This window comes from Protopterus annectens, chromosome 11.part0 (genome assembly GCF_019279795.1).
Source record: "Protopterus annectens isolate FY-2018-M chromosome 11.part0, PAN1.0, whole genome shotgun sequence".
Taxonomy (NCBI): domain Eukaryota; kingdom Metazoa; phylum Chordata; order Ceratodontiformes; family Protopteridae; genus Protopterus; species Protopterus annectens.
Window position 1 is genome coordinate 1309497413 of NC_056745.1, and position 17320 is coordinate 1309514732.

General features: G+C 40.7%; 1 protein-coding gene across 1 annotated transcript in view; it reads left to right on the forward strand.

Moving 5' to 3' along the window:
* The window catches only part of TNPO3 (transportin 3), a 2808908-nt gene that overhangs the window by 1141920 nt on the left and 1649668 nt on the right, over window positions 1-17320 (forward strand). Inside the window, exon 11 of the mRNA XM_044088630.1 lies at window positions 6119-6310. Within this exon, the coding sequence (XP_043944565.1) occupies window positions 6119-6310 (192 nt within the window). The remainder of the gene's footprint in view (window positions 1-6118; window positions 6311-17320) is intronic.

Here is a 17320-nt window from a genome sequence, read left to right on the forward strand (position 1 = left end):
TTGTTCTCAGTATGTGTGTGCGCGCTTGCAGCAAACACGATCTGGGGAATGGGACGGTTGCATGATGGGATACCTCTTAGCCACGAGCCAATTGAAGACTTTGAGTTAGAGTATGGCCAAGTCGGAGCCGAGGTTCGGCGGCGAGATGGACTACATACATCGAACATTATGGTGACTACATAACTGCTTGTTTTGTGCTCTGGAGTTATCAAAAAAAGTTGCTTAACATCAGTCTTTATAAAATCATGCATAATTAGCCAAATACAGTCTAGTGAAGTCTTCTGCATTTCGTCTTTGACAAAAGTGATTACTGTGTGGAGTTAATTAAATCTTTTGTCTGAGTACACAATATACTTTTAAGTTGTCCAATACTTCACTTTTCTCTTTAGCACTCTGTAGTTGCTCCTCATGCAATTCTTTGAGATTGCCCTTATTCTGTAATACTTTTAACTGTTGTCAGACTATATTTCTCTGGAGTACAAGAATAGGGAAGAAATAAAACATTTTCATTTTTTCCCTTCTGAAAAAATTTCTGTCTTCGTTATTAACTCTTGAATAATTTCCACTACCCATTCTTTTGAATTCCTCTCCTTTTACTAGGTAGGTGTCAGTGTCTCATTTTTACTTCATTAGCCTGCATTTTATCTTAGTTTTTATTGGTGCATAATCTGAAACAATTATTTGATGTGTGTCGGTTTTCATCTTAATGCACGTGCTCCTGTGAAATATAAATTCTGTCCAGTCCAGCTCCGTTATTGTACTTTGTGGAATAAGATGTAAATTCTGTCATTTTCTACTATTGAATTTCATATCTTCCATACCAAGTATTTTCATTGATGTCTTCAGTAATATATCCTCTTTTGTTATATTTTCTCTTCTATGTCCCCCCAATATGTCTCCAATATTGGAAGTCAAGTTCCAGTCCCCAACTGTAATATTCCCTTTTGAAAAGCTGATTATTTCTTCTGGCTTTTTCTGAAGCTTCATAATAGTTTTTGTTGGAATGCAAATACATGCCAGCATAACCCCCCCCCCCCCAATCCCAGTAGCCACATATTACCACAAGTTGGCCATTATTATCTTTTTTCAGTGTTCTCTCACTATTGGAGCCCCTCTAGCTATCAGTATTATTGCTTCCATTTTCCTTTGTCCCTGATATTCTGATGAAAAATCCTTCCTGAAATCCTTTCTTTGTCAATTTAATATGCGCAGTTCGTTCCAAAGATGTGCCCTGCAACATTGCTGTTTACACTCTTAATTTAATATAATTCAATAATCTTTTCTTTATGTCTGTACCTGTAAGGTCAAAACAGTATAGAAAGACTAGCCATTATGTTAAAAAAAAAAAAAAAATATATATATATATTGTTCCCAACTATTTATACATGACACTTTCCTTGAATGTGCATATACAACTTTTCTTACATTTGGCAGATTGCTGTTTTATAGTGATTTCTTCTCACTTCCATTTGAACCCATGTCACATTTTCCAAGACTTTTTGCTTTAATGAAACTCTTCATACAAAAAAGAGGGATAAAAAAAGAGACCCAAGCTTAGAGTCTCGGATGACACTCATTCTCTGTCAGCTTGTCCTCCAAGGTTTGTGATATCTGAAGAAGGTGAGGCACTTTCGCAGCCTCCTCCTGTAGCTGAGGTGATCGTGCAGGACTCTGTCGAGACCCATTCAGAGTCTGACATGCTGTCAGGTCCCTCATCTTCTGCACAGGCCTTAGCATTTGGCTCGTTGGTCAGGTCCAGGGCTGCTCAGCAGTTACTGGCTTCCAACGAGCACACTCTAACCAGTGACGCTGCTTTGCAGCATCAGCCTACACTGGTTGCTTTTTCTTGCAGAGAGACTGGTGTCAGAGTTGCGGATGTCCCTTGGTCTAAGGCCAAAGCTACCCCATGCCCACACATGGGGATATTAACAGGATTTGGTTAGGTTAGCTGAAGACCTAATCTCTCTGGTCAGATTTAGACAGCTCCTATTGAGTCTTTCCCAGGGAAAAGGGATCCTACCCATAGAGTATTTTTGATGGTTTTGAATCTCTTAAGGATTCTGACCAGGAGGAGTTTGTTTTTGATGAAGGACTCTCCCAGTCTTCTTGGAGGATTCGGCTTCTGAAGAAAATCTGGCTTTTGCTTCTCCCCTCCTGAGGACCTTACTTTTGGAGAAACTGTTCATACCATGAGGGAATATTTCAATTGGGAAGCCCAGGATTACCCACAGTCCAAAAAGAGGATTAGGGAATTCCTTGACCTGTCGGAGAACAAGCCTCTTGACATTCCTCCAGTTTTAGAGGTTGTAGAAAATGTTTTGATGGATTCCTCTTTGAATCCTGATTCTCTTCCTCCAGCCCCTCAAATCCTAGGCAGGTTTTGTAGAGTACTGGACTCTCGTAAACATATTTTTAAGAACCCTTTTGTTGATCCAGAGGTCATCATCCCAGGACCCAAAGGAGCTAGAGCCAGTTCCTCTAAATACCCTTTACGAACTGATAAAGAGCAGGTATGTTGTAAACTTTTTTTGCCAAATTTATCACCTCTGCCACCTTAGCTATGAGGACCCTTAACTGCCATTTACACATGCTAAAATACCAGCAGACCATTCTGGATCTGATCAGCTTATGCAAAAAATTACTACCCTTGAGGACAAGAACCTTTTCAAGGAATTTAGACCTTTGTCACTCTAGCTGTCAAGTAGCTAGGCATTCCTTACCATGTGGCTGTGATGCTATGGAGGCTTTCAACCAGGCTGCAGCCACTGGTTCTGTTAATAGAAGACATGCGTGGCTAAGGAAACAGTCTCTCCCTGAGCATGTCAAGTCAAACCTTTTGGATACCCCTCTGGATAAGGACTTCCTCTTTGGGCCTAAAGCTGAGACTGTACTTAAAAAGATGGAAGACAAAGCTAAATCCATGCAAACTGTGAAAGTCTTCCTTCAAGTTCAGCCACCTAGGTTTAGTAGGAACTATCCCACTAAACTTTGTTCCTTTCCCTCACAATCCAAAAAACAGGGACAGGAAACCCCAGAGGGAAAGGATTCAGAGTCAACAGCAATTACAAAGACCAAAGCAGTGGACCAGGCAGGGGACTTCCAGGCCACAGGGCCTTAGTAGAGAGCAACAATGATTTGTCATCCTCACTCTCTTTGCACCCCCCCCCCCCGAAGACTTGGAGTAAGGCAGTCCCTGTTAAAGGAGAATTGTTCCTTTTCACTTCAGACAGGTGGGTTCTAAGCATTATTTCAAATGGCTGCAAACTCACTTTCAAAGAGCCATTAAAGTTCTCAGGCTATCCAGATATTCCACCAAACCAAGGGACAGAGGCCCTTTTTCAGATTCAGATTTTGTGCTTCCATGTTTCAGTGGAACCAGTTCCAGAACACCAAAAGAGAAAGGATTTCTACCCCCCCACCCCACTGACACGTTTACTAATTAATGTCAGAGCCCAGTCATTCAGATCTTACATGTTTTCCACATTGCCTTTTTCTGTGTTAACTGCACACATGAATAACAACATAAATTCCTCTTTCATTTATTTTATAGCCAATGATATTAACTGCAAGTTTTGTCTGATGACAGCTTGTCCTTCTTTATATATTTCATTAGAGTACTTTTAGTATAGATTAAAAATTAATGCTGTGTAATTCTTTGCTAATTTGTACAGATTTTTGGAATATTCATTCTTAGAAAAATCTATAAAATTTAAACTCCTGTATGATTTGTTTACCTTTGATTTTAAGAAAATTAATTACTGACATATGTTTTCCGAGGGACAGCTTTTCCATAATTTTAGGAGGTATTGTATAACATAGATTGGAGTGGGGGGATATTGTCCCATGTTCAGTTTCAGGCTTCTACCAGAACACAATCAGAAGGATGATGTGTAGACATGACACGTATGCCAACTTTAGTTGCAAGGGTAATAGAGTAATGGCCTTTCCTCTCTTTTAAGTTATGTGGTCAAATCTTTGTAACAGCCTCCTGTATCTCATTAAATGTCCTAAAGCAGTCTGGAAAAGAATTCTGAAGTTCATTTTGGTGAAGCAGTCTAAATTTGAACTTTTGCATTTTACAATAGCCAGAAGTCATCTCTTATCAGCACTACTTTACGCCTCTGAAGTTCTCACCAATATTAACAAAACCAACCTGAACAAACTCTCTACATGCTACAGTAAAATAGCTAGGTTCGCTGCCAATAATAGATCACATTCCTACCATTGCCTATCCCTAACTAAGCTGCACTGGTTAGAATTTCCAAACCTCCTACGCTACCACCAACTGATCATAGCCTATCATATTTTCTTCCATCTGGGGAAGTGCCCTGCCCTTGCCGACATGCTAAACTTTCACAACTCTAAAAGGGAAAGCTACGTTCACGTATCAAAAACCTGATTGAAGTTAATCCATGCAATAACAGTTCTGGGGAGGCCTTATTCTCCCATGATGTTGCCAAAGCATGGAACACCCTCCCACCTGAACTCAGGCTACAAAGTCACGCAGGCACCTTCAAAGGCCTTCTTAAATTACACCTCAATAATAACACTCTCTGCAACTGCAAAGTCCCCCCCTTGAAGACCCACTTTTCCACATGTAAGTGACCCATTGAAGCCTTTAATGTATTCATTATACTCTCACCTGAAATGTACTTTATGTATATATTGTAAATAATGGTACTACTCCTGAGTATCTTATTGTTCTACATAATTGTTTTTTGTACTTCATTGCTTTTCTTATATGCCAGTTTTATTGTTATCTAAAGCACGTATGTACACTGTTATTTCTTTGGAGCTTTTCTCCCCAGCACTCCACTGAAAAAGGACACATGATGTCCAGTTGGACTTATCCTGGTAAAATAAATGTTAAATAAATAAGTAAAATAAATACAGACTCTCATTGCATCTAAAAACTATTCTGTGTCTTTCCTCATGCTTGAATAGGCAATTGGCAAAACCCTTATTTTTGTCCATCTTTGCACATTAATACTTGTTCTTCATGGTGGCTGCTACAGGTTGTTTTGTGAGTCTTCTTAACCCTTATCTGAACAATGTGTAGACCAGTCCAGTCTGCCATTTTTGATAAACATAAGACAAGCAGTCCTGACCTTCCTTTTTCCCCCTGAATGTTCCAGTATGTTTTTTTTTTCTGTGTAGGCATTATCTTATCTGTTTGTTTCACTTTTAGTATTTCCTGTTCTGACAATGCGACTTTATCTTCGTTTATACATTTTTCTTTTTGTGATTTTTCAGTAGCATCTGTGTACAAATTCATTACCGCCACTATCTTTAGTTGATCTTTAGCTTCCGCTCATATAGTCTGCATGTTTTGTGTGTACACAAGTCATCTCAGTTCAGAAAGCATCTTTGAATTCTGCTTAGAGATTTTCCATTGTTTGTGTCCTCGTTTATATACTAAATTTCACAATTCTCTGGTGCACATTCATCTTTTGCTGTATTGAATTCCGCTGGATAGGAATTAGCAGATGTGAAACTTCATGTTGCTTATTTTGCTTACTCTTAATTTTTTTGCCACTTCTTGTTATATGTTTTTTCAGCTTCTCATCTACTCACATTGGCAAAAAGGTTACTTAAACTGTATTTTTGTAATAGCTCCTTAATATTGTCAGAGTGGTCAGGAGGCATATCTGCACACTGTAGCACCATTACCAAAAGTAGAGGTTAGGCCACTTTTAAAAATAAAGCTCCCTTTTATTGCCTTGCATTTATTATATACAGGTAAATCTTAAGGATTCTTTTACATGTTAAGCAACCAAGGAAGCCTCTTTGTCAGTGTATTGCATGCCATTTCATTTGAGAAAGTATTTTATCTGATATCATACATAACAGTTATACAAGTACCATGTTAATACGCTTTGTGTTGCATACTACTAGAGATGTACATTGTGTTATTGCACTGTTTTGCTGATCGACCTTTGTAACACTACTTGTAGTCAAACTCTCCTATGAAAAGTGTTCTTAGATGTGTATCAGAGATGTAGGTTGAGGTGAAAATGAACTGCCTTTTGCAGCTTGGTAGTTTTATTTTATTCAGTCAGACGTTTCTGTAGAGTTTTTTCCCCCCTCAGTTTTTATTTATTTATTTATTTTTAATTAGATCTTGTGTTGAATTACTTAATGAAGGGTCTCCGGGAGAAGAATCTAGCTTCAGCGGCAGCAAAAGCTATTCATAACATTTGCTTTGTTTGTCGAGATCACATGGCACAACATTTTCAGGGCCTTTTGGAGATTGCAAGATCCTTAGATACCTTCATGTTGTCACCAGAGTCTGCTGTTGAACTTCTTAAAGGTAGGTGAGGATCAAATATTTTGCTTCCATGTGATTTTTTAAGGACACTTTTATGGGATAAATAAATAATCAGATTTTTATATACAGAGGCATGGGTCTTTCTAATACTGTGTAAGTTTTTCAGTTCTGAAAATATGAAGTATCTAATGCTGCTGTGCATGTGAGCTCTATGGCCTAGAAAATAATTCTGGTGGATGGTACAGTTTGCTCAACTTTAAAAGCATCCCCTTTGCTTTGGGTGTTCAACTGGAATCTCCTTTATAGGAAGTTTTATGTCTTTTGTCTTGAGCTCATAGGACAAGTGCACCTTCCTTACATTGTTATGTTGTGGCATCACTTCACTAGGCTAGCACTTTGCCCCTTACTCCCCAGGTGCTTTTTGCTGCTTATTCAGTTCAGGTATTGGAGCTTTTCTCCCTGGGCCTCTGCTGAAAATGGACATGCATCCAGACGGACTATCCCAGTTAACAAATGTAAAATAAATAACAACAATAAGGTATTATTCTGATGTGACTTGTTGGTAAATTTCCACTTTTGTTGTCCGAAATTAAACATTCAAGTGTTATGCTGTTGTGTAATCACTAGCCATCCACAAATAAGTTTAACATGGCCTCCATTTGTTTTCTTGTCCTGTGTATGTTAAAATAAAAAAAGAAATATTCATATCATATGTACTAACCAATGTATTATCGAATTTTGTTTGTATTATCGAATAATGTTTACTAACTTAACCTCTCGGCTCCACAATGTTCAAGATTATCTATACAATTCTGTGATTGTTATTTAACCAATATGTAAGCGCACTGTTTTCTTTATCTATTTGTCTCTATGTTATGCTATTTACTATTCACATTTAAATGTATTGTGTTTTTTTCTTTTTGTTTGGAGCTTTTCTCCCCGGGCCTCTACTGAAAAAGGATATGTATCCAGCTAGACTAGCCCGGTCAACAAATGTAAAATAAAATAAATAAAAATAATTTATGTATAATGTGTAATTCTCTCTCTCCTTAATCTGTTTTTACTCTGATGCACATTTATTCTTACAGATGTATTGCTTGTGCATTAAACTTAATGCTATGTCTTATAAACTGACAGGTTGAGTATTGAATAAGTCTCTTATCTTTGTATGCCTTGCTTGTCTGGCTGAGGTCATTGTTAAAAAGGGTTTTCAGCCCAGCAACCTTGCATAACTAAGAAGTAAACAAATAATAAGTGGCCCCCAGAAAGTGTTAGAGCTTCAACTGGGTTATGCAGAAGAGATGTAATGAGGTGCTTACAGCCTACTTTGTGGATGGGCATTGTAGGGACAGAAAGAAGGGTTACTTTTGAGATTGTAGGCAAGATTCAGAGAAACACGTGCTACAGAAGTGGCAGATTAGAACTTGGCAGAAGCCTGACTGTTTCTCTGTGTGCAATCCCAAAGGGCATAGTAGTCCTAATTAAATTTCTAGCTAGACTTTGAATTCCTGCCCATTTGTAAATGGAGGAAAGGACAAAAATACCACTGTGGCACTATATTTTGCAGATAGCACGTAAGTTTGGTGCCAGTCTACCTTCTGCTGAGCACGCAGCTAGTCAGTCATGTTTTGCATAGTGGAGTCTTTGACTCCCATGTTTCTAGGGCTACCACCTGTCCCACTTTGTGAGGGCCAGTCCCTCTTTGGGTAGTTGTGTCCTGCAAAAAAAATTTTAAAAATGGTAAATGTCCTGAGATTTTAGGACAAAATGATTTCCTATGTTTTATGTAATAGTTGCATAGAAAAGTTATTCTGTATCTGAAACGCCTAAATGTTATAAGAAACAGAATAAGCAACTAAAATGCTACAAGAATAAGCTTTTATTTAGGCAAATAAGTGAAGTTCTGTCATTTGTACAGGCTGTGGGTAGGTTTCGGCTTGCAAAATCTGATGTTTGTACCAAAAATGTCCCACTTTGGGCATTTGAAAAGGTGGCAACCCTACATGTTTCCTAGGTCTAGATTTGGCCTATAAATGCATTCATATCTCCTCTTGAACTAATGCTAGCTCATTGACCAGGGTTAAGATGGCTTCCAGACACCTTCCCTTCAGATGCAGCTGCATCATTTCTAAGTTTGTCTTTCTGGTCAGGAATGATCTAATGGGTTAGGGAGCATGGTAAAAAGGTTGCCACTTGATGCCACTGCAGTGCATGGCCTTGCACCTAATTTTCTTTTCTAGTGACATCTGTAGTGCCCACTTCTTTTTCCTAAGGTTCTTTGGTATGCAGATTTACTTTTGAGCAGCATTTTACCTGCACTTTTCATGCCAGAGATGCAGTTTGATCCCTCAGAATACCAGCAGTTCATGGTCCGCTGTGTTGTATTTTTTCAGTGTATTTTGTGCTTTTCCTGGTGGAAGTTATGAGTAAGAGTGGGAACGTTCACAGTGAACTCCAGTTTGTCATGTACTTTCTGCAAGCATTGAGACTCTGTCAGCACTTATTCAGGCGCTGACACAAAGTATGGAAGAGAACTTTGCTTGTTTTCAGTGTCGTCTGTTTAATCGTGACAGTGGAGCAGTTTTTTTCCACACAGACATCTGAATCTGACTTAATAACCCCAGCACAGAGAGGGTTATAAGGAGTTCAGATAATTCACTTCCTGGTTTCCATGGGGAAGATAGAGCCAGTACTTCACTGGCCAATGAGGAAAGACAGAATGAAACATTTTCTATACATTCTTGGGTTGGAGCGGAGAGAATGCTCTTTCAGTGCAGCGGCAAGTGAAGTAAATCATGGCAGTTTGGACAAGCACATTGGAGCAGTTAAGGACCAAGCATTTCAACTACAGAAGTTACAGCTTGAAAACTCTTATTTAGAGGAGTGTTAGAAGACAGCAAGTGCCAAAAGGACTCCGAAATTGGAAATATCCGACAGAACTTATACAAGGAACAGAATTACATTGCGAGTTGCTTGAACTTTGTAACAAACAAGGATGTGAAGTGCTTACTGTTTTAATTAAACATAATGAAAAGAAAATAGTTGAACTTAAAAAGAACATTGAGACTCTTGACAACAATATCAGAAATTATTTATTGTTTAACTCACTCACTCCGGAGCACCTCAGAAAAAGCTGCCTGTTTAATTCCACCATAGGAACGACAGTGCAGCCTGAGCTCATCTTCAGAAAATCCATTTCTAATACCATACAGAAAACAAATGTTCATAAATCTTTAACTATAAGAGCTAGACTAAAAATGTAAATGCGAAAGTTGTTCAGCAGACACTGACCTTTCCAACAGTGTAAATGTTGATAGTGCATATCAAAGTCATTATTAAATATTTGGCAAGGAATGTTGATGTTGTGCATATTTTTTTACCTTTTTGGAAAAGCAAAACGCAATATCTTGGTCAATGTACCACGTAGACCCATACAATTTGTTAGTATGAATGTCAGCTTTAAAATGATACCTTAACCATTACTGTGTGATACTCAATCATATTTATGTGACTATCTCCATAAATGAGAATATAATATTTCTCATAATTGATAAAGCATAATATCTCATCACCTATAACAGACAGAGCCTACATATCAGTGTAGAAGTTGTGCGTCTGAATGTCAACTTCAAAATGATGCATCATTTGTGTCATCACCATGCTCCGTTGCAAAGATATGGGCATAATAATAAGTATTGTAAATGTATACTTTTCATAATCGTACAAACTAAAACTGTGATATCTGTACATATGTACAGTGCACAGACAGTTCTTTTACCATGTTGTAAGAAGTAACGCTGTCTTCAAAATGAGGTATTACCTGGCACACTGACATGCTCCCTTGCAAAGTTATTTACCAAAATATTACAAAAATCATAATTTCCATAACCTAAGTCCAAAACGAACTTTGATATCTGCACGTGTACAAACATACATGTACCATTCTTTTACCATGTTGGAACTATCAATACTGTCTTCAAAATTAGGTATTACTTAGCACATTCAGATGCTCCCTTGCAAAGTTATTTGCCAAAATATGAAAAACAAATCTTAATTTCCATAACCTAAGTCCGAAACAAACTTTGATATCTGCACATATGTATAACATACAGGCACAATTCTTTTACCATGTTGGAACCAGCAATACTGTCTTCGAAATGAGGTATTACTTGGCACATTCAGATGCTCCCTTGCAAAGTTATTTACCAAAATATGAAACAAATCATAATTTCCATAACCTAAGTCCCGTAACAGACTTTGATATCTGCACATGTGTACAACATACAGACGCAATTATTTTACCATGTTAGGACTGTCAATACTGTCTTCAAAATGAGATATTACTTGGCACACTGACATGCTCCCTTGCAAAGTTATTTACCAAAATATGAAAAAATCATAATTTCCATAACCTGAGTCCTAACAAAACTGATATATGTACATGTGTACAGCATTCTGAAGCAGTTGTTTTACCATGTAGACACACATGATTGTAAATATACACATTATTGGTGTAGCCAACATACTGCTGAATGGGTACATGTAAAGAGAAAAAAGCAAGGTAAGGACCGCTACTCCACTAATGAACCCAGTAAGGCATGAGACTTCAGTGGCAGGCAAGGCCATCTGATCTGTCTGATACCTGTGCTGGCTACCCACTCAGACACTGATACCATTAACAGTCTCATGACCTCCTTCAGTGTCAGCAGTCTGCCTTACCTGTGCCATTTCTCTTTACATGTGTCCATTCAGCACTGGTCCCAAGGGATCAAGTTCTGTATTACTAAGCCCTTTCTGTCATCTAAACTCTACACATGCCTGATAAAAGCAGAATAAAAAAAAAGTATTGCAGGATGGTTACTGACATATTAGATTGTATGTGCTAGCACTTTCCTGAAACAGTTTTTTTTTCTCAGCATCTTCACCAGCTCCTTACCACAGTTATTTGCCAAATTCATAAAAATATATTTTACACAACACATTTCATAATAGAGTTTTACTTACCATACTGGTCCGTACTTGGTTATGGGTGTTTTCCATTCTTCTCACAAGCTGCATATTACCAGTCCTGCATAGCTCTGCTCACACCATTGTGGAGGTCAGTCAAGAACAACGCAATGCCCTCCTCACTTAGGTGAACACCATCCCTTCTGAACAGTTGAACAACTTCTGCGGTGATGCTGTCATGACAGATTATAGATCCACTTCTCTTCCAAAAACTGCAGTACTCCGCTCCAATGCATACCTCTTCTTGCAATCCAGTATACCTTCACACTGGATGTGGGGAAGCTCAAATTGTTTTGGTTTTCAGTTACGGAGGCATGGCTGGCAGCCCAGTGAATGTAGGAATGGCCACATACCCACACGCTCACTTGTCGTTCTCCTGCTCATGAAGCCAAGTCAGTGTCAGAAGGTGGACAAACCTGCAAAGGAAAGAAAATGCAAACATTACTACTGATGTTTGCAGATGTATATCATATGCATTACCTGGTTAGCCCATCCAGTGCATTACTTGATTAGCCCATCCAACTCTCCCATCCTAGCTCCAGGGGCAGTATTCTTTGCACTAGGTACATAAGTGGTGATGACGCTGCAGAGGTACATACCTACTACACACACACACACACACACACACACACACACACACACACACACACACACACACACGTTTTGCATTAGCATGTTCTAATACATGTTAGTGTGGAGTGCAGAGGCATTCATTATCATTCAGTAGAAATACTGTATCATTATAATTCAGTCAAAATAGTATAATTCAGTCAAAATAGTATAACACTTGGATGTTATGGAGTCCTTCCTCCTACCACCTAATTTCCACCCATGACTGAAAAAGCGTGGAAACATGCCCATCTACTGAGTATAAGCAGAAGTACAGTAATACAAGCAGAAATGGCAAACTTATCTGGGTCATCCATGTAAGAATTAGTCACAAAAGTAATAATTCTAGTTGGCGCATCTGACCATCACTCGGGTTACAATAAGACCCATCAGATGTTCATCGTGCATACAGCTACAGTCATAACAGATGGGTTCTCCTGCCGTCAGGCGGGTCTTCGGTCGGCCGAATTCCAAAGTCTAGGTCCGGCGTCGGTTGTCGTCGCTTTCTGACGTCAGTGCGACAGGGGTACATAAGACACAGCCGACGCCGTTTTCTTCAGTCTTTTTTGCCGCGCGGTGCCCAAAGCAGAAGCAGTTCGTAAGTGCCGGTCGGCCAGCTCCTGAAATTACGAAAATTTGGAAACTGAAGTCTTCTTTAAAGCTAAGTACCCCGTTGGGGAAACTTTTCTTGCCTCAGACCGATGTCAGACAAAGTTAACAATTGTATTTCTCGTGGGAAGCAAATACCGCATAAGGATTTCCATTCTCTCCGTATACCTTGTTTAGGCCCAGACCACGACGTCTCAGACTGTCGCTTTTGTGCTACTTTCAATAAACGCACTATTAAGCATCGGGCGGAGTTCGCCCAGCACTTTTTTGGTAAAGCTTTTAATTCTAAAATGTCGTCGGAGACTCCGACTACTGTTTTGTCCAAAAAACGCAAGGACAAAGACCGACACGTGAGGTCCGCGGTCTCCACCGACACCACGCCAAAACCAGCTACACGTGGTCCGGTTCTCAGCGAGGCGCCTACGCAGCCCCTAACTACCGACGACACTCCTCTGGCGGTGTCTTCTGTAACCGAGACTGCAGGTTCCTCGGCCCATACCCTGACTACAGCTACCGAAGCCACTGTGAGTGTTGAGCCTCTTAATGTGGACAGGTCCACTTCCACCCATGGTGTCTTCAGACCTTCATCTTCCTTTTCCATAAAGGCCTTTACTAAGTCTAAATCAGCCATGCATTCCAAGAGGTCTGTTGCACAGGGCCCATCTCCAGGTCCCATGCCTAAAAAGCAGATGCTCAAAATGGTGAGGATTTAATTACTCTTATCAGGGGTTCCCAACCCCCTCCGGACAAGAGACCTAGAGTGGAGGAAGATTCTCCCTCTTCTGACCAGGGCTCCATTATTTCAGAACATTCTGATGAAGAGGAACACTCGTACTCCCCTTTTGAAGATTCTGATGCAGAGCAAGTCCATTCCTTCTGTATCCCCCCCCCCCCCAGAGGATTTTTCTTTCGGGGAAACCTTGCATACCTTGAAGGAACACTTCCATTGGGAAGGCCAAGATTTTTCAGATTCCAAGAAAAGGCTTAGGGAATTTCTTTTGCTACCTCAGCACAGACCTCTGGCGATACCTCCTGTCTTGGACATACTTGATGATGTTTACTCGGAGGCTTGCCTTAATCCGGATTCCCTGCCTCCTGCCCCAGTCAAGCCTGATAGGTACTACAGAGTTCCTAACTCACACCAATTTCTTTACAAAAGCCATAATGCTGACCCTGAAACCATTTCTCAAGGCCCCAAGGGAATGAAGGCCTCCACTGCTAAGAATCCATTACCTTCCGAGAAAGAGTCTAGATCCTTAGAAAGGTGGGGAAAAAAGGTATATACCTCGGCCACCCTAGCCATGAGGGCCTTAAATTGTCAGTTCCATATGCTTAAATATCAACAGTTTCTGTTCTCACAATTAAGGAATAAAATGTCACAACCTGAACAACCAGATTTGAAGGAGTTGCAGGATATGATGCATAGTGCAGTACAAGTGGGTAAACGCACCTTACAATGTGGCTGTGATGCTCTAGAGGCCTCAAGTAGAGCTGCTTACAGGATCAGTCATTCGTAGACATGCCTGGCTTAGGGAACAAACCTTGCCTGATCATGTTAAAGCTAAACTACTAGATGCTCCTTTACAAAAGGATGTATTATTTGGTACTAATGCTGAGGAGATACTACGGAAAATGGAAGAAAAAGCTAAATCTATGCAAACTGTCAAAGCTTTTCTACAGGTACAACCACCACGTTTTAGCAGAAATTGGCCTTCAAAAAACTGGTCCTTTCCAGCCACGGACAAGCCCCAAAGAGGTAGATACAGGTGCACAAGGGGCAGAGGACAATCTCAAGGATCATATAGAGGCAGACAATGGCAATCTCCAGCACCAAGAGGTGGCGAAGACAGTGCACAACAATACAGGAAACAAACCCAATGACTTTCCCTTTGCATGCCAAGCAAGGCTCAGGTGGCAGCACCCTTGGGAGGAAAGCTGGCATTTTTTCAAAAATTGGCATATTGTCACAAAGACAAATGGATCCTGGACATTATAAACAGAGGCTACAGATTTCATTTTCACACTCTTCCAAAATGAGAGGCATGCCAAACCTGCCACACAATCAAAGGGCAGAGGCTCAAATACAAATTTCAAAGCTCATGGACATGAAAGCTATTCAAGAGGTACCTACTCACGAACAAGGTCAAGGTTTTTATTCCAGACTATTCCTGGTACCAAGGAAGGGAACCGATTGGAGACCCATTTTGGACTTATCCATCCTAAACACATTTCTACTGCACCAAAATTCAAGATGCTCACCTTACAGCAGCTTCTTCCCATGCTGGGCAAGGAGTCTTGGCTGGTAACATTGGACCTCAAGGAGGCATACCTGCATGTCCCAATCAGACAAAGCTGCAGAAGGTACCTCAGATTTCTTGCAGGTTCAATCCACTATCAATTCTCTGCATTGCCCTTTGGCTTATCTACTGCGCCCAGAGTATTCATGAAATGCCTGGCATCAGTAATTGCCTACTGCAGACTTCAAGGGATACAAATTTACCCTTATTTGGATGATTGTCTGATCCAAGCGGACAGCAAACACATACTTCTGGAACATCTGGCTTATGTAACATGGTTATTGAATTCTCTGGGATACACAGTCAACAAAGAGAAATCCAGGCGAACACCATCTCAGAAAATAATTTTCCTGGGTGCCAACTTGGACACAAACACCCAGATGGCCTATCTTACGCCAGAAAAACAGGGGCAACTAACTCAATACTTCAAGATGCTAGCAAATTGTACCAGGCTAACTGCAAGGAAAATCCTGCAGGCTCTGGGCTTCATGGCATCTTGCATTCTTCTAATCCCATGTGCAAAGTTGCATATGAGGAAACTTCAATGGTACCTAAAAAAACCTATGGTCTCAACACAGCCACAGTTTGGAAACAATAATACCACTAATTCCATGTTTGCAAAAGGAATTTCTATGGTGGGCCCAAGCATGCCAAACAAACACAGGTCTACCATTCTGCAAGCCTCAAGCAAATCAAGTCATCACAACAGACGCCTCAGACTACGCCTGGGGGGCACACATGACAGACAGGTGCATTCAGGGCAAATGGTCCCAAAAGGAAAAGCACCTTCACATCAATCAAAAGGAAATGCTAGCAGTGATAAATGCAATTACAGCTTTCAAGGACCTCCTGCATCCAGGACAATTATTGATAAGAACAGACAACACCACAGTAATGTGGTACATAAACAGACAAGGAGGAACACATTCATACCCCCTGTGCAGGCTGGCCATGTCACTTTGGAACATGGCTCTGGAATGGCAAATCAAACTTCAAGCACAGTACCTGCCAGGTTTGGAAAACACGCTGGCAGACAATCTAAGCAGAAATATGACAGACCCGCACGAATGGAAGTTGCATCCTCAAGTGTTTACAAAGATAATCCAAGAGTGGGGAAGGCCAGACATAGATCTCTTTGCCTCCCACAGGAATCATCAATTGACAAAATTCTGCTCAAGGACATTTCATCCAAAGGCCTGGAGAGTGGACGCCTTTTCTTTCAGTTGGGCAGCACGGACAGTTTACGCCTTTTCACCTTTGCCTCTACTGCCCAAAGTGCTCTTGAAAGCAAGAGCAGACAGACCGAAGATGATACTGATTGCTCCAGACTGGCCAAGACAACACTGGTACCCACTCGTGAGGAGCCTAACACATTCTCCTCCCTGGACCCTACCTCTAATGCCTCTTCTCCTGACTCAGCACAGCTACAAAACTCTTCACAGTCAGCTGAAAACACTCAATCTGGCTGCATGGAAAATTCCTTAACACCACAACAGACCCTACTCTCCAAGGAGATGCAGGATGTCATTTTGGAGGCCAGAAGGCCATCTACTAGAAAAGCTTACTCCGCAAAATGGAAACGGTTTTGCGCTTGGAATGAGAAAAAGGGCCAGGATCCTAGAAAACTGAATTTGCCTCCGATATTACAGTATGTAGCTGAGCTGTTGAACAGTGGACTTTCATTTTCCTCCATCAAAATCCATGCCTCAGCCATTTCTGCAGAATACAACACTGATCCACCCTTATTCTCTCACCCACTCTTAATGCAGTTCCTCAGAGGGGCTAAGAATATAAGACCTCCAAGGAAACAACCAATACCAGCCTGGGATCTTAATTACATTCTAGAAAAATTAACATTGCCTCCCTTTGAACCAGCTGCCTCAACAGATTTGCAATATTTGTCCTGGAAAACAGCTTTCCTTCTGGCCATTACTTCAGCTCGTAGGGTCTCGGAACTACAAGCCCTCATGGCTGTGCAGCCCTTTCTCATCTTCCATCAGGACAGGGTTTCCCTACGAACCAACCCGTCATTTATGCCTAAGGTAGTATCCAGGGTAGCTTTAAATTAGGCCATATACTTACCTCCCCTTTACCCCAATCCTCAAAACAAAGGGGAAAGGCTGCTACATTCCTTAGATATCCATAGACAGCTACGTTACTATTTGGACAGAACAAAGCATTTCAGGAAATCAGAACAACTCTTTGTGTCCTATGCTGTAGGAGCTCAAGGGAAGCCAATTTCCAAACAGACAATTTCAAAATGGATAGGCCACTGCATACGGTTTTGTTACTCCTTTCATAGTAAATCTCTACCTGCAGGCATCAGATCCCACTCCACAAGGGCCACAGCTACCTCTGCAGCCTTCGTCAGAGGAGTCCCTACCAAAGATATTTTGGAGGCAGCCACTTGGAGTTCTGTGCATACCTTCACTAAACAGTACCACCTACCTTTATACTCCAAAACTAGAGCAGGCTTTGCCACTGCTGTGTTGCAGGGCATTCTGGCTCCTCCCAGTTCCACCTAGTGCCA